Source organism: Colius striatus, chromosome 6, assembly GCF_028858725.1.
Source record: "Colius striatus isolate bColStr4 chromosome 6, bColStr4.1.hap1, whole genome shotgun sequence".
In the NCBI taxonomy this organism is placed as follows: domain Eukaryota; kingdom Metazoa; phylum Chordata; class Aves; order Coliiformes; family Coliidae; genus Colius; species Colius striatus.
The window spans coordinates 2,843,103-2,869,003 of NC_084764.1; the positions used below are offsets into that span (position 1 = coordinate 2,843,103).

Sequence of the window (25,901 nt, forward strand, 5' to 3'; positions counted from 1 at the left end):
GAAAACTCCAGACATCTCTCTCTTTGTCATACTCAAAAATCTTTCTTGATTTCATCAGTCACATAGGAAATTGTGATATTAGAGGGAACAGAGCCTGCAGCAGGCAGTAACAACACAGTGACTACACTAAATCTAACCAACACCACAGCATTACTGCTGCTCACTTTGCTGTTCTCATTCTAACCCCATCATTTCCACAAGAGGAAGATGGAAAAAGACACTGAACTTCTCTGATCTATTTCTGATATACTCATGTACTTGTCAGAGACAACTGATCCCACCTGCCCACTTTTTTAAACTCTATCTTGATGCACTGTTTTCAAAACAACTTTTGACTAATCAATATCAATCCTGTTGTAGTCAAACTTCCCTAGATATGGTTTTTTGATGAGTCAAAGAAACATTAGTAAGCATACTTATGATTTAACAACTTAAGAAAGTTTTGACACTCAGTTAAAATGCAATTAGCTCTGTAAAACAAAGAAATCCTCACCAATTCAGTGCAATTTAACACTGAATATTTTATATTTTTGTGCCATGAGTTCACATCATTACAACCCCCCCCAAAAAATCCCTCCCCAAAATCAAACAAGAGCAGCAAAATAAGCTCTAATCCTTTGCTTTCTCAGCTACAACAGTTAAAATGTTACATACCTATAAGAATAGCATGTGTTCAGCAGAAGCATGGCAATATAAAAAATCCTACTCATTTTTTCCAGAAGCACAGCATGGAAACCAACTGCTCACTTTAAGGCTAATGCGATTTTAAACTAAATAGAGTATGAAGTATTTTAGAGCTCTCAAACACCCTGTCAATACAGCTTACTAATTCTGACAATTTAAGCTGAAATTCAACTAAAAAATAAAATCATTACAGCCTATTTTATAACTCATTTTCTGTAGTCCTTTCCAGCTTAATTATAACCACAGTAGATTCTCAAAAGGCTGTGCTATAGCCAGGGGTCTTTGTGTCCATAACTACCCACCCCCCTCCCCCCAGGGTAACACATAAATACTACTAATAATTGCAAATCCATCTCTTTTCCCACTAGCAGGGTTACCAACCGCTCTGACTCAACCCTGAGCTTAGAAACATCGCACTGATCTTTGTCCTCTCATTGCTTCAGCTCTAGAGTGACAACAGAAGTACAAGGGTGCAGTTGCAGTTCCAGAGATCATCCGTAGACTTAGGAACAAGGTATTTCCCCATTTTCTTCCTTTTAAAGCTAAAACTATGTATCATAACCTCGTCTTAATTTCTTCCACATGCAGTTCCTATGTTTACTATTATCACCCCAGTGAGTGCATCTGCGGCCTAGCCCGGCGTATCTGTATTCATATATTGATGCAACTGCTGTTCATGGCTCCAGCTCTTAAAGCGCTAGGCGACAGACAGACCGATTCCCCAGCCAGCCTTGCCCGCGGATGCCTCCGTTAAAATACCACGATTGAAAACCAGAAACATAGATGCGGTTATTTTCAAACTGGGATGCTTCGCCATCGCAACACGTCAATACCCGTCCCGTTTGCCTTCTTGCAGCAAGTGGGAGGGACAAATAAAAAAATCTCGTGCCTATAAATTTGAGTTGGCCGTAGAGGCCGGGGCGGCGGTGACTGCTGCCGGAGCCCGGCGGACTTGCTGACCTTAGCTCCGCGGAAAGGCTCACCTCGAAATGCCTGCGCACCCCTCGCTGCCCAGAGCCCCTCTCAAGGTGGGCCGTGCCCCCTCCCCGGAGCAAACTCCCTCTCCCGCGGGGAAGGAAACCGCGACAGGGCTCCCACGCAGCCACCGCTGCGGCCGGGCCGGCGGCGGGGGCTCGGCTGCCGTAGCCCGAGGGCCGCGCCCCGCTGAGGCGGCCCGAGCGCCCTCCGGGGATACCTCCGCCCGGCTGCCGGGGCCCGCGGGCGCGCAGGGGTAACGGCGCCGGCCGCCGCGCAGCGCCGCGTCTCCTCACCTGGAACGGGGCCGAGGCAGCGGCGGCGGCTCCTCGGGGCGGCACCGGCGAGTCGCTGCGGAGCCCGGCGCCCCCGGCCGCCGCGGGGGATGGTCGGCGCGGCGCGGGGAGGGCTAAAGCGGCGGCGCCCCCCGGCCCTGCCTCCGGCCCAGCCTCCGCCCCATGGCGTGCGGCGCGGTCTCTATGGCGACTGCAGTGCCGGGACGGCGGGGGCCCGCCCGCGGGGAGGGGAAGCGGCTGCGCGCGGCGCGCAGGGACGCTCACGGGGTTGCGGAGGGCCCCGCGGCCCTTCCCAAAAGGGTTAACTCCCTCACAGCCGCCGTCGCCATCCCTGCGGCAGTCCCGGCCGTGCTCGCCCGCCGACGCCTCCCCCTCACTCGCCCTTCCTCAGCCGCGGCGCCACCGAGCCCGCTGCGCTTCAGGGCACCGCCCCCATCCCCTTTTCCCGAGCGATGATTGGGCGGCCGCAGAGATTCCTCCCGAGCGATTGGTTCCCAGGGCGATCAATCACGGGTGCCGGGGGCGGGCGCGGACGGGCACCGCGCTGTGTGCGGGGTTGGTTGAGAGCCGCGGAGCCCCCGCCGAGGTGTGTGCCGGGCGCTGTAGTCCCGGCCGCCGCGAGCCGTTTCCCGCCGAGGCTCTGAGGGGGCGGCGGGCAGCGCCCGTGAGGGGGATGGCGGCCGCCCCGCAGCGCTCGCCGCCGCGCCGCTTCCCCTCCCGCACCGCAGCGCCCGCGGGGGCGGGAACTTTCTCCTCGCTGCGGTACCGGCCTTCGCCTCAGCGGCCCGGGCTCAGCCATCCCCGGGCCTCATCGGCGAAGCTACCCCGCAGCTGGCGGAGTGCCCGGGGGGGGAGGCTGCCTCCGCCGTGCCGCGGTGAGGCGGGAAGGCTGAAGGAAGAAAGAACGAGCTTCGGCGGAGGAGGAGGCTGAGGGAGGCGGCGGCTCCTGGCGCCGCCTCAGGGAGCCGCGTCGCGCGGGAGGACTGTCAGCCGCCGCTCCCGCTCTGCCTCTGTGTGTGTGTGTGAGAGGCGCCGAGCAACTCCCGCGCACAGGACGCCACGACCTTGCAGGAGAAGGTGTCAGCTCCCCACAGGCGATTCCTTGTTGCGGGCGTGACCCTCCAGCGGGACAGGTACGGTGGGTGCCGCTGGACGCGCGGTTCGGCCACGGTGCCAAGCCCAGGGGCTGGATGCGTCTGGCTGCTACGAGAGACCCGTTCTGTGGGAAGGGGCAGGGACAGATTTGCTGTACTCGCAGCAGCTTGTGAGAAGCGAGAAAACAACACACCGCAGCATTCCACTTACGTGAAGTTACCTTTAAAAAGAAAAGCGCTTTTATTTCCCTACTGTCAGGCAGATAAGATGATGATAGTGTAATTTAAGCCCCTTTTTTCAGTTGTCACAGCAAGATGATAGTCAAAGAATAAGGTTAGAAAACACTATATCTCCTCCTACTGCTTTATGAATAGGAGGATAGTAGCAGTGCTTGTAGTTTTCGAATGAGTTACCCAGCAGTGGGAGCTGGGAACCTGACCTAACAGTGAGCACAGACAGCTGTGACCTGCTCCCTGTCAAGCTTCAGCCAGAGGCTTCTTAATTCACCAGCTACCTCAAGCAGTGGGCCACCAGTCAGACTGGTGTGGATAAACACTGGTGATAAGCGTGTATTTCCTCTAGATGACAGAATCACTGAATCTTAAAGGTTGGAAGGGACCTTTAGAGATCATCCCCTGCCAGAGCACGACCACCTAGAGTAGGTCACACACGAACTCATCCAGGTGGGTGTGAATCTCTCCAGAGAAGGAGACTCCAGAACCCATCTGGGCAGCCCCTTCCACCACTCCCTCACCCTCACACTGAAGAAGTTTTTCCTTATGTTTCTTATAGAGAACGTGTGTGTACAATGTGTCCTAACAAAACAGTTAATAAGAAAGCTGATATTAGGTAGAAATGTTCATTTTGTGAAGGGAAAGGAACCACCTTGTATTGAAATGGGGGGGAGGGTTGCTTTTTCTCTTTCCTTTTTTGCTTCCCTCCCTCTCAATAGCATGTTTTTCCGCCAATTGCAAAATGGAGTTATGAGTTTTTACCTTTGATAGACATTTACAGCTTCTCAAATGGAAAATACACTACTGAGCTACATATTCTTCCAAACCTGTCCTAAAGGCATTGCTAAGGTGACAATTATTCTAGGATAGGCCTGTTTCCTATACCTGCTCTTCTATGCACTGAACAAGTAATTTTTTCACATTTCCACTAAGGTAGACAGTACTTCTCACAAATTATAATTGAGGGGAGATGAATGCCTTAACCACCTCTTGTATTAACTAACTCCAACAAAACTTGCTGTATACTAGGTGTAATGCAGAGCTCATGAATATTAATCCATCTGTGAAGACTATTGTTCCTCAGATAACTGATGTGTTGCCTGAGGTGTACAATTCTTCAGGAAAATTTTCTAATCTACTTAAAGAGAATGGAATGGCCTTAATGAACTTGTTTGTCTGGTTTGTCTGTTTACCTGTTTATCACTGCTAATCCGAGGGCCACAGTTTCTTACATGGTTGGGTAACTTCATAAGTTAATTCATTATCTAATATAACTAGACTGTCATGCACAATATCATGGAAATCACATCAAGAATATGTCTTTTCTTAGTATACTGATAAGTCAGCAAGCACACTGCAAGCTTTTAAAGACCAAATAGCCTTTGTCATTAGTTAGTTTTCAAGTTATAGTGATCTGTTTTCAAACTACCATGGTCTCTTCACAAGTAGACAAAACCTGAATGGTTCAACTAAAAAGGAGGGGAAAAATATACTGAAACTGAGTGTTCTCAAAAGGAAAATCTGTTTCCACTTAAGCTCAGGAGGTCTTTAAAGGTAACCTTTCTTAATTTAGTTCACAAATATATTAAGAAGCCCTTCAAGGCTTTCTGTTCCCCTATTTTTGGTTCAAAGATGATGATAAATGTTACAGATACCAGTGTTTCCTCTGTCAGTGCAAACTTGCAGAATATCTTCACTGCAAAAAGAAGAACCAAAACCCAACAAAACTAAAACACACCAAAAAAAACCCACCCCAACACATTAAAATCTCTATGTAAATGAGAAATCAAGCTAGTGGAGCTTTCTGGCACTGGTACAGGTAGATGCATAGTGATACAGCTATATAGATACAGCTTTGATGCATAGTGTTGATTGGGCCTGGAAAAAGTTATTCTGAGCCAAAAACTGTCTTTTGCCCTTTATTCAGGTTTTATATAGTTAGTTCTCATTTCTTATCTCCATGTAAAAAAGTGCCTCTCTTTGCAGTGTGACTATGACCTTGCTCTTATCTTTTAACCGTTTGTATTTTGTTGCTGTATCTGGCTTTGTGTGGCAATTATCTGGTATTCCATAACATCCTGTTAAGAACAGTTCTAGATGCAGAGGGAATGAAAGGGGGATTAACTGTAAAAAGCACCTCTAACTTGTGTTACAGACTAGAGGGCAGGTGGATACCTAGTCTGACCCTGTGAGGTATTTCCCATGTTTTTTAGATGACAGTTTACTGTGCAGCCTTTGAACCACCATCCCAAACATGTGCAGCTGAAGATCCACCTCTGAATCTGCATGGAATGATAATGAGCATCCTAGGTCCTCCTAGAAAACCAGAAAGCTCTTGCAAGCATGGTCAAGTGTGGTGGCCCAGCACAGGTAAACATTTAATTCTGATGTGGCTGTGAATTCATCTAGTCATTGCAGTTTACTGATGCAGGGAAACAAAGGGGAAAGAAGAGGAGATTCTAACTCCAATCTATTGCAGATCTGTGAGTCTGTTCCTACTATGAATACTCTCTGGAAGGTGAATTCTCACATGTACATTTTACTTGTCTGTATACCTAAATATTTCTTCTTTAAACTATTACATCCCTTTCATTATTTCTGAGAAACACACTGAAATCAACATTTTTATCATCAATTATGATCATCAAATGATTGAAATCACAGGAAGGAGGAAATTGTTATTTGCCAGCAGTTCCCTGTCCCTCTTGAGCTGGGGAGCCCAGAACTGGACACATCATCACAGTGATCATGTGATCTGTCGTGAATAAGGTACAAAGGCAAAAAGCAAGATTGCTGCATAGTCTAATTATGAATAAGGTTGTAAAAATGGTTTATCAACCAATTTAAAACACAGGTTCACTTCCCAGCTTTACCATAGACTGCTGGTCTGATCTTAAGGTAGAACACATTATTTCTGTGCCTTAGTTTTCCATTTATGACTCACCATGACTCAGGAGTAGATGACTCAGGGGTTACAGACAGTACAGCTCCTATGGATTGAAATCAGAGCCAGTTTGACAAGTACCTGTGTGGCATTAACCAGAATACACAGCGGCCCTGAGGACTGGCAGTACACAGGCAGTGCAGCTCATGCAAGTCTGCTCTAATTTCCAACCACCAACATGCTAGGATACTTCCTTCCTGAAAGTTAAAAAATGTAGTTGAGAGAAAGATACTCTGCAAACACTCAATTGCTTCTAATCTGCCTCATAACTTCCACCTCACAGTTATCTGCCACATTGTTCACCACTTTACAAAAGCCAAAAAAGCAGATGGTCTGAATCCCCTTTTCCATATCCACTTCCCATGGACACATATTGGTGAGAATCCCTTCCTGAATGTGGACTCTCCCTCAGAAGCTCTGACATGTTAAAGAAAGTTCATGTAGCACCTGCTTGTGTCAGACTTACTGAGTGACTCCAGTTTTAGTCCATTACTCCAAAATCTCTTCTGCAATTAAAGTTAAATATAAGATGAAAGTCATTCAAATATACAAATAAAGCCATATTTTTTGGAATCTAGATGTGAAATTAAATGTTACAGCATGCATCATCCCAACTACCTGTTTAATAAGGCTAATTCATAACACATCTTGCCTTGCCTGTGGACTTAGATATGGACGGTACTTGTGGGAACAGGAAGATTGGTGAGGAGGACTGTAAATAACACTCAAGTGACCTGCAGCTGGGGTGTTGAAAAACACAGCTCTCAAGGACACTAACTGCTGCTTAGGCAAGTAGCATATCCTTGTTTAGATAACACAGGCCTGTGATGGACTCAGAGGCACCTGTGGAGATTCCTGCCTTGCTGTGGGAAAGATCAAAGCACAGTGGAAAACTATGCCTAAAGAGGAATCCCTGGTTTATAGGCAGAAAGCAGTGCCTCTGCCTGGGGGCTGCTTCACAGAGCCCCTGGGTCATAAGGTACAAGAATAAATTTGCTCCTGGCATTTTATCTGTGGTTCTGTGGTTGTTCCTGTGTCCTGCCTGTGTCGGCTCACAGGCCAAATAGCTACAAAACATACCTCTTTGGGATCCAAACCTACAGGACAGCAATCTCCAATGTTGGCAGGAAAGGGTGTGTTTTCTTTCTACAGCCCTGGGTGATAACTGGCAGACAAGTACAACTGCTCTTGCTGTGTTACAAAACCCTGGGTTATCATTACGGTATTGGTGCCCTGGCTTCCCAGCAGCTCTGTAAGAAAGTGCAGCAAGGTTACTTACAGATTGCCATAAACCACAACAAATTTCTGAATAATTCAACTTGGCAGCTGAAACCATTTCCCAATATGAAACAGAACAAAACCCACAGGTAGCTTTGACCTCTGATTGCATTAAGATTGGATTTGAGTTACTTCTGACAATGCTGCAGACCTGAGCTTCTGATAGCTGTGTGCCTGACCTCTAATCTCTCTAGCACAAATCAAAGAAAGCTTCTTACTTTGCCTTGTAAAAAAAACACAAACAGCAGCACTGCCATCTTCTGCTTGCTTGCTGTCATGCATGCAAGCACTAGGTTTACGCTGCAAAGAGACTGGGAAGGTGCATTTTTCTGCTAGGAGGTATCTGAGGCAATAACAGGACAACATTTTTCTGCAGTTGCACAAATTGGGACTGGGGAGGATTCACATGTGAACTTTTTCTGGGCATAGAAAAGGACTTCAGACATTTCTCCAGGATTTCTAATGTATCACATCCCGGACAGAGCAATAGCTCAAAAAATCCCAGACAAATGTGTACCTTTGTGTACTTGTGCTGTCCTCAGGGAATATATTGTACCATTGAATATGCTCCATTGAGTTGACCTGTACACAAACACACACCTTGGAACAGATCTCACGTATTCCTCATGGTTTGCACGAGTACAGCACATCCAAAGCATGAGTGATCCATACACATAGGACTAATTCCATGCAGTTAGGGTATATTTCATCATCTGCAAGCATTTCTGTGGTCCACATGCAGTAGGTCCTTCAGGTCCCACATTTATCACACATCTTCTTGATGTGAAGTTTCCCAGATGTGCTGTTGCATCAACACATAAGCAAGGCAGAAAGCTAGAAGTCCTATTTCAGGGGGTTTTCTTTTAAAAGGTGAAGGTATGGTAAAGTCCCCTTTTCTGAAGTTGCCAGCAGAAAGCACATCAAGTCTGTATGGCTCCAGGGACTCCCTACATGTCAAGGAAGTGTCTCTGCAGAAGTTTGCCATGGGGTACTAGACAATGCATTATTGGATGGAGCTTTTCAGCATAAGCATTGGTTATGGGTTTGACTGTATCAGAAAAGCTGAAAAGGGAGAGAATTTCACTGTATGACTTTATCCTGTTGGGATATATCCTGGGGATTCTTTATTCCCTGTGGAGGCACAGAGTGACACTGGCAGTTATGAGCCAGAAATGCCAAAGGACAAGATGCTTTTGCTTCTGGCTTGGGGATAAAGCTTTTAAGAGTCTAGGACAGAGGTTTCTACTAGATTGTTCTTGAAACTGGAAAGTTTCCCAAACCAGAACCTACTGTGAGTCATATAAGATGATCCAATTGCTCTCAGTTACTTGAATCCCTTTCTTGGACACAGTCAAAACACAGAGGACAGGCAATTCCATTCAAAGCAACAAAACAAGGAATGATGTGTAAGGCACATCATAGTGAGTATAAGTGATAACTGCCCAAGATAGATTTTCCCTTCCCACAGAAGCACAAAGTTGCATTATTCTTCCCTCTCTTGGACCTACTTTTATTGTTAAGACCAAAGTAAGAACTAATGAAGACGTTAACAAGTACTGAAGAACAGTCTCTGTTCCTTACTAGCCAAAATCTCCGGGGGGTAAAAGGGTAAAAAAAAAGTTACTGTAAGTCCATTTTGTCAGTGAGATCTCACTTCACACTCAGTTGCCCTGTTTGCAGGATTTAACCTGGTGGCATAAGAACCTTGAAATAAATCTCTTAGCTATGATTAGAGATGAAAGACAGATTAGCACGGGCAGAAGAGTTGAAGTCTTTTTCTCCACCTCCAGTGGTGAGCCAGTGTAAAGATAGAAGAACTACACAGACATCAGGAAATCAGGACTTCATTCTTCCTCAGGATGCCTAATCCAGGTATTTTCTTCCCTGTACTCAGCAAGTTAGCAGTTTTGAGATCCTGTCCAGGCCTCTGAAGCAGGTTAGTGGTTTCTTTTACCACAAGCCTCGGGTAGGAATGTGTGTTTAGCTCCATCAGCAGATTTGAGTGAAATTGCTAAGGTAAGATGTGGTTTATGACAACATTGCAAGACAAATTTCTCTCACCAATTTGCATCTAATAAGTAAATGTTATAAACAAATAACTGTGCTGTGTCTTGTTCTATGTAGTTAGGAGGATTTGATAGCAAAGGAACAGGGAGGTGGCATCTTGGAAGCAAAAAGCTATGGTATGCTGGTGAAAGCCGAGTTTGAAATGAGTTAGACAAGGAAAGCTTGAGGAAGATATTGATAATGTGGGAGATTTCCACGTTTATTGGGCTGCTTCTGTTGAAAGAAATATTCCCTCCTTTATAGAATGAAATCCAGGTTGCTCTTCTGTAGCTGGGGAAAAAATATCTGTGTGTTTGTTCTTCATAAGTCTGGAGTGGGTCACATGCAATGGTGAGGTGTCTCTCTAAAGAGCTCTGATAGAGCTGTTAGTGCCACTGAACTGCTAGGAGTGTTTGTGGTTTTGCAGTAGCTCACTGCCAAGTATAACTTGGGGAAGGATAGATACACATTGCAGAGCAAGGCAAGGACACTTTCAGTCCATAACTGCACTTCAGTTCTTTCAGATGGAAGAACTTTCTTCCCGGTGCTCAAAACATGCTCCTACGCAGCAGTAGGCGTGTTGCTATACATCCTGTTCAATACCTCATTGAACAGTTAGGGAAAGAATAACCTTATGGCATAGTTACAAAACTCATGATGATGGGAAGAGTCTTCCCATCCAAAATGCACACACATTTTGCTCTTCTTAGCTTTAAGCACATGAGAAGGGGGGAAGGAGCTCTATCAGAACAGCCCCGCGAGACTCAGCGTATCCCTGCTTACGGAATTCAGCTTCAAATTTCTCTATGGCTAGAATATGACAGAAAGCCTCCAAGTTACATCTTCCAAAATCAACAGTGCCCCTCAAGCAGCTTAATTTTAAGTAAAGATAAAAGTGTTTACCACTTTTGTTGGAATGTTAAAGCAAAAGGTGTCTGGCAATAGGGTGTTCTCAGTGACAGTGGAAGTATTCGTGTGCCTAACGCTCTAGAGGCATTTTGCAAATACATCTGTGTATCTCATAGATAGGACCAGTGAGTGATACATTCTTATATGCTGGCTACTGAACATCAGCTGCCTATCAGCAGCTAGGAAATTTCACCAGAGGTTCTCTCTATTGTAAGCTCCAAGACTCTGAGTATCAGGGGCAAATAAACCTGTTTGCAGCAGCCATTTACAGCTATTTAAGTTCAAGTCATGAACTGCTTAACTGGTGAAGCAATCAAAGATACTGCCTCTGGGCTTAGCAGACAGGCTGTCAGCTGCATTCACATGGAGGATTAACTCCTTTAAGAGGAAATTAAGCAGAGCATAATCCTTTTAACTAAGATCTGAAAGATATTGCAGAAGAATGGCATGAAGAGTGTTGTCCTTTCATAAATGACTGTTCTCCAGACTCGTTTGTACAGGGGTGTCTAATGATAATCAATATGTCATCATGGTAATAGGTATGATTACCACAACCAATATTCAACCACAACTGATCATCAGCCTTAATCATTAAAATTAGGTCCCAGTTTTTCAAGTCAGAGAGCTGCTCACCTCAACACCTTTGGAAATATTAGCAGTAAGGGAAAATGCTGTGCGTTTTGCACATGATTCCATCTATTGTACAAAAGAGATGCACAAATTAATAGTTTTGAGGGGAATTAGTTTCCTGTCTAAACACAGGGAAAAGTAGATTCATAGAATCACTCTGCTTGGAAAAGACTTCTAAGATCATGGAGTCCAATCCCTCCCCTCACTCTGCCCAGCCCATCACTAACCCACGGCCCTCAGCACCTCAGCTCCACGGCTTTGGGATCCCTCCAGGGCTGGGGACTCCCCCAGCTCCCTGGGCAGCCTGGCACAGGGGCTAACACCCCTCTCAGGGAAGAAAACAACACAAATGAATTGGACCTCACAGACATTAAAATGTTTTAGTAATCAAATGCACCAAGATATCTAACCATCTCCTAATATGAATGGAACAACCTCGTCCTGCCCTGTACAAATAGAATGGAGTCCTTCTGACGTGTACAGACAAAGGCTCTGGGATACTGTTACCTTTTTAAACTGTACTCTACAACTATCTGCTTACCTCAAGTTTCACAGCAGCTGTGGATCCTGTCATGGGCAGGTGTAGCCCTACTTCTGTACAGCTTCTCTGCAGGTGGTTTTCATGATGTTTTAGCTGATTCCAGTTTGATTCAGATTAAGCAGTAAAGTCTGCTAGCTCAAAATATTACACAAGAGTAATCATAGAGTCACAGAATGTTAGGGGTTGGAAGGGACCTTTATTGATCATACCCCGTATGCTTCTCTATTTCCCCAAAGAAAAAGCTCCAAGGATCTTGCACACCTTGAGGAAAGGCAATCAACCACTGCAGAAAGGTGAAAGTTCATGGTACTGCAGCATAGCTCTGCAACCACATCACATCCACTGAAAACGCGCTGTCTCCAGCTCTAACAGGTTTTACACCTTGGATGTTATCAGCTGCCTTCTGCCTCTGTGATAAAACCGAAGAAGTGCAAAGGAGAAGTTATTAGTAGAGTTGCACAGGAGCACAGTTAAAAGCTCTGGCAAGGATGAGTCTTTTCTTAGATCCACTAATAGCTGAGGAAAAGACCTTGAAACACAGAAGTCCTCCTTCAGCTGTGAAACTCTGACACACCAGATTTGAACCCTGGGGCAGGAAACGTTCCTGAATATATTCTGGCCATTGTGACCTTTGGAAGGAAAAACTGATAAAAGTTATTAAAGGGATGTTAATAACATGAGTAGGGGGTATCAAAACCAAGCCAATAGAATATACAAGGTGTAAATTACTCAGCACATGAGCAGTTTCCTGTCATTTTTCAAATGGTTCCCCTTCAAAAAGTAGATTGTGGCATCCCTTGGGCTGCAGAGTCTTCGTCAGATGGGAGAATGGAGTTCTAAATGTCACTGAGGCACTCCCTTAGCGGGACTCAGAGCACATGAGGCTGTACAGGAAGTTCTCTGTAGTCTCTATAAATACCTAGTCAAGCAGACAGTAATCCCTCTCTCTCTCCTCTCCAGATTTCTGCTGCATGCCTTGGATACATGCTCCTAATCGGCTTACGAGCTTTCCTTGACCTCCGCTTCTTTTCCTAGCGTTGATCTGGCTATGGCTGTCCTCAAAGTAAAATTCACCAAAACTAAGAGGGACAAATTGGCTCAGATCTTATGGATCCTCAACTGGGTCTCTGTAGTGAGTGGCATCATTCTCTTCAGTCTTGGCCTCTTCCTGAAAATAGAGATCAAGAAGCGCAACGAAGTGATGGCAAAAGGGGACGTGAACTCTGTCCCCAACCTGCTGATGTCCGTAGGGGTCATCGCGTGTATCATCAACTTTCTGGGTGGCAAAATCTGCTATGACTGCTCAGATGCCAGCAAGTTCTCCCGATGGAAACTAGTGATGCTCCCATACATCGTGTGTACCTTCTGTTTTACCTTCTGCATCCTGGTGGGTGCTCTCATGTGCTACACCATGAGGAACGAGCTGGAAGAGTCTCTCTACCTGGGACTGAGGGATGCCATTAAGTTCTATAAGGACACAGACATACCTGGACGATGTTTCTTAAAGAAAACGGTGGATATGTTACAAATTGGATTCCAGTGCTGTGGAAACAACGGCTTTAGAGACTGGTTTGAAATTCAGTGGGTGTCTGCTCGTTATCTGAACATGGCTTCCAAGGAAGTTGTGGAGTAAGTATGTCCTAGTCATAATAAAGGCACTGGAGGAGAAACTCATTCAAGCAGGCAAAGTAGGCACTGGTTTGTACTGGAACTTTGTCTCAACTGGAAAGCTGTAGAATGACCACATTACTCACAAAATTCCCCATCTATATGCACAACCAACAGTTGCTTAGCACCCCTAAAAACCTGGCTAAAGCAAAAATAGGTGTTTCCTTTTTTAATGTAGCAACTTAGCTACCTCCAAGTGTCAATTATATTGAGGTGATAATGCAAAGAAAGCATTGCACTATCAATACACTGCTCAGTCAGCCTTGAACACTGAAAGATCCTTCTTCAAGGTAAGAGACTTTGCAAACCCACCTTCAAATCTTTTATGTTCACATGTGAGAAGCTGCCAACGAAGGAGGAGAAAACCCCTTTGTTGGTGCTTCACATGATGTAACGGTTGTTAAACTACATGCTCAAAAAGAAGAGTCTGATAATTCTCACAGACAATAGGGTAACAATTAAAACAGAAATAGACAATCCAATATTAAATGATTCTTCTAAAGCTGAAAAAACCTCGCCCTGATGAAAGTGTAGTAGCCATATATTCCTGGGAAAGACAGAAAGCTTGACCGTATTTTGTCATGTGCTCTGGCCTCCTGAACTTAAAAATCACTGACAACAAAGCCAGAGGAAGGGAGGATGAGGATCTTATTTTCACAGAACTTGTGATTTGAAACTGCCATCATGGCAAAGCTTATACACAGAGCTGCAAATACACCAGAGGATAGGACCCAGGAGAACACAGACAATACATGCGTAAGGCAGTTGGCTGTGGAAATAAAGCAAGCTTTAGAACAAGAGTTCTCAAGGCAGAAGTTGGAAAGCATCAGTTACACAAAGCAGACTGATCTAAGAGGTGTTTCAAATGCTGGTTCTACACTAAAAAGTGACATGACAACAAAGAGTCCACAGGGACTTAAGAGTAGTGTCTTATTGTGAGGACAGGAGTAAATGATGCTGCCTTTTATTCCTGTGAGATGTGCAGAAACAGTAATGTTCTACCCAGTCTTCTTCTGCAGGGTCATCTCTGCTCTGCCATCATTTTGAAAACACACTGTCAGTTCATTTTTGCCCCCCATAGACAGAAGATGCCAGTGGAACATGAGGCAAGTAATCACACTGCCCAATGTCTTTCCTGTATATGCAGTGGATCATTCCATCTTGATTGCTAGGACCCAGGTTGGTGCTGCATAACCAAACTGCACTGTGATTTCCAAACACTGAGTACTGAAACGTCTGATATGAAATTGCTGGAGCAAAGTCCAGCTGGTAACGTTCAGAAAGGATGGAGAAGGAACCATCTTGTCATGTATGTCAGAGGCAAAGCAGGCAAGAGCTGACCTCCTGTCAACTTACACCTAACCTTTGCAAACCTGAACTTCCCACCTTCCCCTCTCTGAATCTCCATTGGCAACACCACAATGTGCCAAGAAATGGAGAGAATCTGTGGGAACAGCAGGAGGATAAAGCAGGTTACAGCAGCACATTGCTTTGGTTGGGTAAAGATCATCTTTTCATGGTCTGAAATGCAAGTTTTGCTTTACAATAGCCTAACAGCTTTAAACTGCAACAACAAATAGTAATGAATGTCTCACTGCTCAGACACTGAGATCCTCCCTTCTAACAGAACAAAGACACACCACTCTAATTTGCCTCTAGCTGAGGGACATAACCCAAGTGTGGAAACTGCTCTTGTTGGCAGTAGAGATTCTTCTTCACAACGTTGTCAGGAAGAAAAAACCTGGATGCTTGGGATCAAAAGGAAAGCTTAAGAGCTGGTGTGAGAGACTGTATTTCAGTCATTTTAAGATGCTGCACTGTACTTGGGTCATGTTGCTGATATACACAGGGCTTGTCGCTGGCCCAAGATGCACCATGTGCTGTCCTTCCCCTCCTCCCTCTGTGAAGTTTCTTTTCTCCTCCCACGTTCAGGCTCTCAGATTTGTACCTCTCTGGCTCCCTTAGGGGTTTTGCCTATGCCCTTTACGCTCCTTGCACACTTCAGTCTGGTTTCATTGGATTATTTGGGTTCTTTTGCCTTGGTTTCATTCTGCTGCCATTACCAGAAATACGATGGCCACAGATTGAAGAGCTGGACTTTAAAACAGAGAGGAAATCATGCCTAACCCACTCCTAGTGGGGAAATGGCACATGAGGGTCCTGACTTACTTGGAAAGATCACCGAGGAAGAGATTTTTGTGCAGAATTTTCAACAAAGCACACACCAACACCACCAAAACACCAAGAAAAGAGAGGGAAAGGAGGTTGTCTTCAGCAGGCCCACAGCAATACAATGAATACAATCATACCAAGTTTCCTGGCAGCTTCTGTTGCTTTGGAAGGATACACTTAGTCCTAAACTGCTGGAAGAACACTGGACTGCAGGGTTTCAGCTTCTTCTGTTCACTTGATGAGCTTCTTGCAATAACTTCCTTCCCTTTAATTTAGGTCACCTGTAGTGGAACAGGAAAAAATTATTTGTAAACATCAACAAATGAGTTTTGGGAAACAGTAACAATTCTATTAGCAAATGGTGACTGCTGGATAGAAGAGAAAGTTGTCTTTCATATATTCTGGCTCCCTGACAAAAGCTAAAGGGCATGGGCTTCATTAAAAGAGCCCATGGTTGTCCCCTGTGGGGCTGTCTCAGGAAATAAACCTTTCACAATGAGCATGAAAATAGCTACATGCTTGGAGGCAGCTTCCCCAAAGTGTGAAAGCATCTTTCAGCATCTTAGATACTCCCCACTTTCTGGAAAATCTATCTTTCTGCAGAGCCTGCTTGGAAACAGAAGTTCTCACAAGGACACACTAGCTAAAGAGCAGGTAAATCAAGCAAAATGGATGTCAAGGATCCGTTTCACTGTTTCAGAACCTCAGGATTAATCTCCAACTGGTCATGTTCCATCCTAGCAGGTTTTTTTTCTCCCTCCCATTTCTTTATGTTTCCTCTTTTCCCACTTGTTACTGTCCTGATCTTGCAGAGGAGAGAAAGAAATGATATTTGGCAACGAACACAAAGAGTTAAAAATGTTACAGAAAATCTACTTACCAGAAGCAGCAAGTCCCTTGTGCGTTAGTCCCAGAACACGTGCCAGACCGGCCACTGCACACGGGTATCATGAGGAAATGCCAGTGGAGAATTTCCAGTGGTTCCTGGGGTTTGCAAAGCTGCTCTTGTATTAGATTCTCCCTAAAGGAACACTTGTGTTGAAAACCAATCCAGAAGTAGAGAAACACTGGGAGTCCTGACTGATAATAAACTAAACACGAGCCAGCAATGTGCCCTCATGGGCAAGAAGCCAATGGCAGCCTGGGATGCATCAAGAAGAGTGTGGCCAGCAGGTCAAGGGAGGTTTTTCTCCCCCTCTGCTCTGCCCTGCTGAGGCCTCATCTGGAGTCCTGTGTCCAGTTCTGGGTTCCTCAGCTCCAGAGGGACAGGGAACTGCTGGAGAGAGTCCAGCACAGGGCCACCAAGATGATCAAGGGTATAGAACATCTTTCATACGAGGAGAGGCTGCAGGACCTGGGGCTGTTTAGTCTGGAGAAGAGGAGACTGAGGGGGGATCTTATTAACATTGATAAATAACTAAATGGTGGGTGTCAGGAGGCTGGGACATCCCTCTTTTCTATAGTAGCTGGCAACAGGACAAGGGGTGATGGGATGAAGCTGGAACACAAAAAGTTCCACTTAAACATAAGGAAAAGCCATTTGACTGTTTCAGTGAGGGAGCCCTGGCACAGGCTGCCCAGAGGGGTTGTGGAGGCTCCTTCCTTAGAGGGCTTCAAGACCCGCCTGGACGTGTTCCTGTGTGACCTGATCTAGGTGACCCTGCTTCTGCAGGGGGGTTGGGCTGGATGATCTCTAAAGGTCCCTTCCAACCCCTACCATTCTGTGATTCTATGAAACACAGGATTTCTGGGGCCGTAACTTCCATTAGAGTTCCACCCAGACACACAAGCTCAGGAATTGGCTTTAGTTGCTGCACAGAGAGACCTGAAAAGGCAACATCTCTGTGAACACTGAACCCACACGAGATGCCACACTTCATATAGCAAGGGGAAAATCCCCTTTCCTGCAATAAGCAACTTCCCCAGTTGGAAACACATTCCCTTTTGTTACATGGGACAGGCCTACATCCCAGCACTATCCCCTTGGACAGAAACCACAGACAGCACCTGCTGCTGATGGCAGACTTGTAATGCCCCAACTTTGTGCCCTGTTGCAGCCGCCTGAAGAGCAACGTGGATGGGAAGTTCTTGGTGGATGGAGTACCCTTCAGCTGCTGCAACCCCAGCTCCCCACGGCCCTGCATCCAGTACCAGCTGACCAACAACACCGCTCACTACAACTACGATTTTCTGACAGAGGAGCTCAACATCTGGGTGAAGGGGTGCAGAGAGGCCCTGCTGGATTACTTCACAGCCATTATGAGATCCATTGGCATTGCAGCGCTGCTTATTTGGTTGTTTGAGGTAGGTCTTATAAAAATGGCCCCTGTCAGATCAGTCTTCCTGCTCTCTACGATGGGAAACAACTACAGCACAACATGAGAGAAGTGCCTCTAGAAAGTCCACAGGCACTTGTTGCAGGGCATCCTTTAGTACAGACAACTTTCCCAGAGCAAATCTCGGTGAAGATGAGAACTATTAGAAATGATATGTGTTATCCTGCATATTTCCAGAGGTTTTTCAACAGACTGTGGCATGTTCCTTTCCCTGAAGCATGTACAGGGTGGCACATGCAGTCACACACTGCAAGGACAGTGGGGGGAAAGGGCTGAGTCAGTTTTAACACAGAATATATCAATTGTGATCAGACATTATTTACAGCAAAAAGTGACCCTAAGTGTTAATATCTCAGAGCCTCCTTTTTACCTTACATAGCTTCACCATACAGCCAGTACCTGCAAGCCCAGCATACCTTTTCAGATGTAGATTAACCTGCTTATTATGCAACCAAAATAAGCACACACCCCTGCAAAGATGCTGCCTCTGCTGGAGTCTCTAAGGGAAGTTGTCTGGATGTTGTCATCTGCAGCTAAAGGACTCCCCAGCAGCACAGGTTAAAATACAGTTTTTTTCCCTGATTAAGAGGTTTTCATCCTGGTATTGCTCTGTTGCATAAATATTAGTGTTGTAATGGAAGCAGTTCACAGCAGCCCTCAAGCAGTGCTAGATGGGGAGTGGGGCATGTCAGGAAAACAACAGGCCTTTGGCAGCACATGAAAAAGCTGGGAGCTGCCTCTCTGTGCTCCCTTAAACATTGTCAGGCTGGGCACCCTGATCTCAGTTCCAACAGAACCATCAAAGTGGATCTTTTTCCTGAACTTATACTTGAGCCTCTGCTAGAGGCCACTCTCCTTAAATCTCCTGCATTGCCACATGGGACACATATACCTTGTGTATGAATGATTAAAGCTCTTTGGAGAAAACACCAGCTTAATCAAAGCCTCCACAGAAATTAACAGACTGCACTTTAACTCTTTGTCTCCAGTGGCTGATGGTTCCACTGACTGCTGATTCCTTCTGCATCAGTAGTTGCAGTCGGAGGCTGCAGTGTGACTCCATGGATTTATGTGCTCGTAACATGAAGTGGGGATGCTACCTGAAGAATGGGGAGAGAATCAACCTCTCTCTCCCTGGCATTTTTCTTTCTTAAGATATATATTGCTGAGATTATTGGTCTGCTTTACTCAGTTATTTAGCCTGTAGAGACATAGGTCGGGACTGAGGCTGCAGTTTAAACTCTCTGTTTAACCACTGGTTGTTTCTTACAGCTCTCTGTGCTCATTGGTGTTCGGTACCTGCAAACAGCAATGAAGAACGTCCTTCTGCTGGGAGACCTGGAGGGCGAATCAGATGGTTGGTTACTAGAAAACAGCTTTGTGGAAACTGCCAAATACAACATCAGTATCATCAAGAACCTGGGCAAAGCCAACCAGATCTCCACAGTCTCGGGCCTGAACGACCCCAACATTGACGTTCAAAACACAAACTGCAGCAAACCCAATATTACAACAAAACCTATCCCAGCAGCTAGCTAGGCAGGATGCTAGAGAAACAACATCACAAATGTAGCTCTCACATATTGCAGTCTGACAGGTACCAGATTTTTCACTGGTGAGGCAGAAAAATAAAGGCAGGGGAACTAGTAAGACAATGGGACAAACCATGGACCAGCGCCAGCTCCAGAACCACAGGTGCTGCTTTGCCTGGATGTATTTTCACTCATTCTCATGAAAACACTGCACAAAGCAAACTTCTGGAATCTTCTCCACGTTCTCTCTCTTGCTTTCAAACTCCTGGCATGGTCTGAATGCACAAGGCAAACGTTCCAGAGAGGATGAGTCTACAGCTGCTAACATGCAGATTGGTTTCCTAGGTCCCAACAAAGTTTATCATTACTGTCGTTACACCTGTAGAAACCTCAGCAGCAGGGAACTCCCAGAAGGAGTTATTACACTGGATAAAAAGGATTCTTTAAATAAACAGGTAAAAGCTGTGCAATGAAAACTCAGTTAGGATAGGGGAAATTTTAGCTCAATTAAACATATGTTCTTCTAAAAGAACCTCTTAGCTGGGTGAAATTGAGCTGAAGGCCATCAAAGTTAGCATAATGGATTTACCTTTATTTTTTTCTTGTCCCCAAAGCAGTCTGAAGTATCATAGAATCATAGATTCTTCACTCTCTGCTTCCACAGTTTAGAGAAAGCCAGCTGCCAAGCCTCCCTGGGAGTCAGCGGGTACAGCTGAAACGAGTTCTTTGCCCAACAAAGCTGACAGCTCATGCTGGGGTATTTCAAATCCCAAGGAGCATGTGACAGCACAAGTTTGAAAACAAGCAGATGCTTCCCATAAAACAAATACTGATAATCCTGGGTGTTCAGAAGCTCCTGATTTCAAAAGCACTTACATAGACATCCAGGAGCTGGGAGATAAGGGATTATTTGCAAGCGATGAAAGCAAAGGTAGATGGATTCATCTCCCATCCTGTTCCCAGCAATTGTCAAGGCATGGAGTGAAAGCCTTCTACAGCCAAGACATGTTCCTTACAGCATGTCCCAGGGCTGTAACTCACCATTAAGTAGGAAAACTGCACTGATACAGAACAGAGAATGAAAGACCACATAAAGTATTTTACATCTTACTGTTGTAAGACATTGTCTGAGTGTAACTTTGGGCAGTTTGTGCATCCCTTGTGTATAATCAAGTTAATGAAGTTACATCACTGGAATATCCAAAGCAGAACCATTCCTGCTTTTGGAGTTGTGCAAAAGTAACAGCAAAGATTCCTTTACCTGTCTGAACAACGTTGTTTTCTACCACACTAGAACAAGCAAGAATGATACTGTAGGAATATATTGTAAATAAAGTACTGGAGGTAAAAATCTGTGTTGTAATTCAAGCAGGCTGTATGCATGATAGTGACTTCAAATGCCATTGCTTCACTGTTTAACATTTTAGGCCTATGTTAAAAATGAAGATGGCCAGGTGGGCTCTGTCTGCAACAGTAACCTGTAGCAGGCACATAAGAGGAAGCTACAAAAGCAGAATCACTCAACTAATCACTTTAAGGACATCTAAATACTAAGTTCTGCACTGAAGACTTTTATAAATAGAGGTAGATGCTGCAGCATCACAAAATCTTAAGGGCTGGAAGGGACCAACCCCTCTGCCAGAGCAGCACCACCTAGAGCAGGGCACACAGGGACTCATCCAGCTGGGTTTGAACGTCTCCAGAGAAGGAGCCTCCACAGCCCATCTGGGCAGCCCCTGACAGTGCTCCCTCACCTCAACACTGAAGCAGCTTTTCCTTGTGTTTCTTTGGAACCTCTTCTGTTGCAGCTTGTACTCATCACCCCTTGTCCTATCATTGGCCATCACTGAGCACAGCCTGGCTCCAGCCTCCTCACACCCACCCTTTAGGTATTTGTAAACATTAATGAGGTCACTCCTCATGCTCTTCCAAGCTGCAGAGCCCCAGATCCCTCAGCCTTTCCTCACAAGGGAGATGCTCCACTCCATCACCTTTGTGTCCCTGTGCTGAACTCTCTCCAGGAGCTCCCTGTCCTTCTGCAACTGAGGGGCCCAGAACTGGACACAATATTCCAGATGTGGTCTCATGAGGGCAGAGTAGAGGAGGAGAACTTGTCTGGCTGCACTCTTCCCCTGGCCCTCACACAGCTCATTTACTTTCAGATGAAGATAATACATTTTACCATAAAAGACTAGTATTTGACAGGTTAACCTTTGTGTCTCAGACAGCTTCCAAAAACTGCAGCACTTGTGAGATAAGCAGAGTACCAGCACACATCTCACAACAGCAGTCAGTGCTTTGTAATCACCAGTAACTACTCAGCCTTAGATCAATGATTTCTGTCCTGCATAAGCACAGTCCCCACTGGTATAGGCATCACAGACACACAAGATGACAGCTCACTTCACAGTAATCAGGAGAAAAGTTGATTTTTAAATGAATGCTTTCTCCTGTGCTTTGTATGCATTCATTCCCTCAGCCAGCCACGGAGCCCCTTCCACACCCAGCCTGCCCTACAGCACCTGTCACAATGCTGGTGTTTCCTGGAGTATTTACCATCACAGCCACTGGGTCAGGAACAACTCAGGTAGCAGCACAGACTCCAGCTTTAATTCTCTGTAATTTATAAAGACAAAGATGGCATTAGCAAGCCAAGCCTTTAAGCCAGAGCATCTGCTCAGATACAGAAATAAATAGGACCTGGGGGACACCTCTTCTGCACGTTACTCACGCTTAATCCAGTCAGAATTAACAACACCACACTTGTGCCACAGCAGCTTCCAGAGGAACTCACTCACCAATGCATAAAACCACCTTCTTTATTAAGTTCTTCATACAAAGCCCCAACCCTGAAACGTCTGTAGTGTTTAGTCTCTGGTGAAGGCACTGTGAGTTCCCACAGACACTAATTGCAATGCTCTTCCTTCAGAGCTCTGTGATTATCACTGAACACACGTGCTCTACGTTGGCCACCGAGTAGTAAGAGATTTACAGATACAGCACATTGAGTTTCACTTACAGATATAAAAGAACACAGCAGCCTCCTCAGAAGCTACCAACCTCCCTTCTGCAAACTGCCTTTTTTGTTCCCTACAGCACAGGACTGATGCTATTTAAAATCTTACCAGCCATTTGGTACACGTGTGCCCTGCCTCAGTTTCCTGCTCTGGGGCCCTTAAGGCTCTGCACGTGGCACTTTGTTCAACACAAACCCAATGCGTGGTCCCATACCATGGAAAAAATGAGCTTCATACCAGACAAAACCAGCACAATGATCCTGTCCTGCTCCTGGATGTCAATTAACTGAAGCACACCTCCTGGCATATGTAAATCAAATTGCTTGATGAAGTTCTGTATACACCTGAATTGGGAAAGTGAATGACATTCATGAGGTCACCCCTCAGTCTCCTCCGAGCTGCAGAGCCCCAGCTCCCTCAGCCTCTCCTCACGAGGGAGATGCTCCACTCCCTTCAGCACCTTTGTGGCCCTGTGCCGAGCTCTCCCCAGCATGTCCTTCTCATGCCACTATCACTAACTGGTACAATGATGAGAGACTACAGGGATAGCTGGTGATGTTTAGCAACCATTTACTAACCCTTCCCCTGCTCCATCCGGACAGACGCTGCCGTGAGACCAACGGTGAAGTGTCAAAGCGCCTCCGAGTAAGAACGGAATCGTCTATGAGAAGTTACTTTATTTCCTTGGTTTTAAATATACATATACAAGATATTTTCTTTTCAAAAGCACAAGAACATTATACAAGTTTCAAATTTACAGTTTTGCAGTTAAAGATACCAATATGTGCATTATCAAATAACTTCTCCTGTCAGTTTGGATGGAAAAGAGACCAGCGGCGTAAGCATCTTGCGATCACGACATACAGATTATACTCACAGTGAACAAAACTGCATAGTAATTGATGAAATGAAAGATGACCAGGCTGGTCAGTGGATGATATGGGAGCCCATTTGCTTAAGTTAGTGTGTGCAAACGTACAGGAAGATGCAACTTTCCTCTCCCACTTCTTCGGCTACCAAGAGATTTCTGGAGCTTCCAACAGGAGCTCAAGCTGCTCAGACCAGCCCCTGTCCTTATGTGCTTGTGTTCAGGCAGAAAACAAAGTGATCTCACTGCATATTTGGTAATGCAACTTTTGTATCAGTGAAGTGCAAGGTAACTGAGAAGTTCTGACAGGTATCAGAGGGAAACAGTAAGTGAACAGAGTTCTGGTATCAGGGACACACATGAATCCAACGGCTTTGTTGGTAACGAGTGTTTCGATGACTTGGGAATCACCGATGCATGCAAGTACTCCTGACAACTGCTCTCCTAAATTCACTATGCATTTCATGTACCTTTTGGAGAAGGCTAACTGAACTGATGTTTATCTTTAAGGAGTTTCATATTCAGCTTTAAAATCTGAAAGAATCAAAGTAAGGAGAAAGGTCTTAATTGTGAGAAACAGAATACCTGAAAAATATACCAAAGCCAACTACTTCTATCACCAGGGAAAGGTTACAACAGCAGGTACAGAAAAGGTGTTGATACCAGAGTATTGGAGTTCATTGCAATTTCATGTTCAGATGAGTTGTGGTGCTGCTCAATGCACTCATACACACTCAAAACACTTTAAAAACCAGGAGAACAATGACATTTTAATCTAAATGGCTGCATGGGGGATATTAGAATCACAAATAATACAAAAACACCTTCTCAGACATTCATTTGAAAGGCTCCCCTTGCAAGCCTCATTAAAATGAAACACAGGAATCCAATTAGCAGAGGGGCAGGGAAATTTAGAGTACTGGGAAAGCACTTTTACCCACCCCATTACAAACCCTCTTGTGTATCCCATGGCTGAAGTTCAGAAAACAGAACAACAAACATTTAGAACTGAAGTACAGTCACACACCACAGACAGGGAGTTCAACCACAGTAATTAGCTACTGAAAAGCAAAGAGACAAAAACAGCGCAGTGCAGCCAGCACTTGTCACAGCAGAGATTTAGCCACCTGGGTTTTTTCCCTCTTCTGGTCTAACTGGCACTGAACAACCGAACACGCCTCCCAAAACACACCATCTCCTTTATGCAGGTAGGGCTCCAAACAGTGACAGAGGATGAAGGGTGGAAAAAAGCCTCAAATGTGGGCAAACTTATCTGTGATTCTAAAACTCGCTGCTTTTGGGCCTTGATTTTAGTCCAGTGAGAGCTCTGAAGGTCTTCTACTTTACTGAAGTCTCCATCTCTCGTATAACTTGGAGCTACACTACAACTACCTAACAGGACTTTCACATTTGGTTCTTGGGGAAAAAAAAATCTCAGAAGACACACTGTAAAGAAGTAAAACTAAGCACAAGCTTGTCAAATGGTGTGGCCCGAGACCTCTCGGGACACACGACAGGAACACAGGGCGAACTCCTCAGATAAAGTGCAGCTCTGGCAATGCAAAAAGCACAGGTTTTATTTTTGGATGCAACAAGCAAGATGGTAATTCCCCCATGCACTTTCTATCCCACACTACTTCTTTAAAGAGTTCAGTAATGAAAACTCTTCATCAAATGCCAGGACACAGTCAAACCCAGGCTTGAACCAAGCCCTGCCACCTGTGGCTCGGTGTAACTGCACAACAACGTTTGCTGTAGCTGTTACTACTGCTGAAGGCCTGGCACCGCCTCCACTCCAACCTTGTGCCCACAGATCTTGACCTATTTAAAAGCTTCACTAAGCCTGGGAAAAAGAACCCAGGAAGAAAGCAAAGGAGGCTTTTCCACAGCAACCCCATTTAGGTTTCTCACGGTGTGGAAGAGACAGAAATGGGGTCTGTGGCCCGAGGCACGGCTTTGGGAAGCTGTCCTCAGCAAAACGTGGGAAACAACTACAGCTCCTTCAAGAAGTGGAAATATTTCTGGACCTGAATGTTCAGTGATAATTCTACAATGCTGTTTTCCCTTTCTGGGGAATAAAAAAGCACAAAACATATGACATGAGACTGTTTCAATGTTATCAGTAATACACCCAGCCTAGAGAATCCATCCTTGTGTCCGAACTACAGCATCCACTCGAGAGTAGATCATTTACTGCCCACCCTCCTTTCCTTTTCCAAAGCACTGCCACAAGGTAAGAGTTTTCACTCAGAGCAGTTGCCAGTTGAATCCAAAGAAGATCTGATTGGTTTCTTGGCTCCTGGCAATCTCCTCTATGATGCAGTGTTGCTGCCACAGCAGATGCAGCTTCCGGTAACGCTCCCGACACAAGTGCAGGGGATTGCCTCTTCTTCATAGAAGACAAAAAGAGAACAGCAACTGACAAACTGTCCTGTTACTAGTCTAGCATTAACACTCTACACAACAGCTAAAATACATGGAATACTTGTAAGGACACCGATTCCAACAGGTAAATGCAGACGACAGCCCAGCAGTGGCAGTTGTTGTACACTTCTGATGAAAGGCACACCAAGTACTCTGGAGAGAAGTAAGGAAGTTGAACAGAACCAAAAGAGTGACCCACTCGTGACTGGAAACTGCCATCAGGAATCTGAAGTTAAAACAAGTTCACCAGGCC

At 45.4% G+C, this 25,901-nt stretch overlaps 3 protein-coding genes across 7 annotated transcripts in view; 1 reads left to right on the forward strand and 2 right to left on the reverse strand.

Moving 5' to 3' along the window:
• The window catches only part of TTBK2 (tau tubulin kinase 2), an 82,721-nt gene extending 80,631 nt beyond the window's left edge, over positions 1–2,090 (reverse strand). For both annotated transcript variants that reach the window (XM_061997895.1, XM_061997894.1), the window contains exon 1: positions 1,956–2,090. The gene's annotated coding sequence lies outside the window, so the exon portion shown is untranslated. The remainder of the gene's footprint in view (positions 1–1,955) is intronic.
• Positions 2,091–12,594: 10,504 nt separating this feature from the next.
• LOC104555728 (photoreceptor outer segment membrane glycoprotein 2) lies at positions 12,595–19,801 on the forward strand. The gene is made up of 3 exons (XM_061998326.1): positions 12,595–13,260; positions 17,529–17,775; positions 19,080–19,801. Exons 1-3 carry the CDS (start codon positions 12,680–12,682, stop codon positions 19,344–19,346), a joined length of 1,095 nt encoding a protein of 364 aa, XP_061854310.1. The 5' UTR covers positions 12,595–12,679; the 3' UTR covers positions 19,347–19,801.
• A 3,243-nt stretch (positions 19,802–23,044) lies between these two features.
• UBR1 (ubiquitin protein ligase E3 component n-recognin 1) overlaps positions 23,045–25,901 on the reverse strand; it is a 56,614-nt gene continuing 53,757 nt past the window's right edge. For all 4 annotated transcript variants that reach the window (XM_061997596.1, XM_061997597.1, XM_061997595.1 and 1 more), the window contains one exon: positions 23,045–25,613. In XM_061997596.1, the coding sequence (XP_061853580.1) occupies positions 25,472–25,613 (142 nt within the window). In that variant the 3' untranslated portion in view covers positions 23,045–25,471. The remainder of the gene's footprint in view (positions 25,614–25,901) is intronic.

What these genes read in the sequence shown, in the direction of transcription:
- LOC104555728 (XM_061998326.1), top strand. Translation starts at nt 12,680, where the DNA reads ATGGCTGTCCTCAAAGTAAAATTCACCAAAACTAAGAGGGACAAATTG. An exon ending in GCTTCCAAGGAAGTTGTGGA is followed by an intron (nt 13,261 to 17,528) that starts GTAAGTATGTCC and finishes GCCCTGTTGCAG; the next exon opens with CCGCCTGAAGAGCAACGTGG. An exon ending in TGCTTATTTGGTTGTTTGAG is followed by an intron (nt 17,776 to 19,079) that starts GTAGGTCTTATA and finishes TGTTTCTTACAG; the next exon opens with CTCTCTGTGCTCATTGGTGT.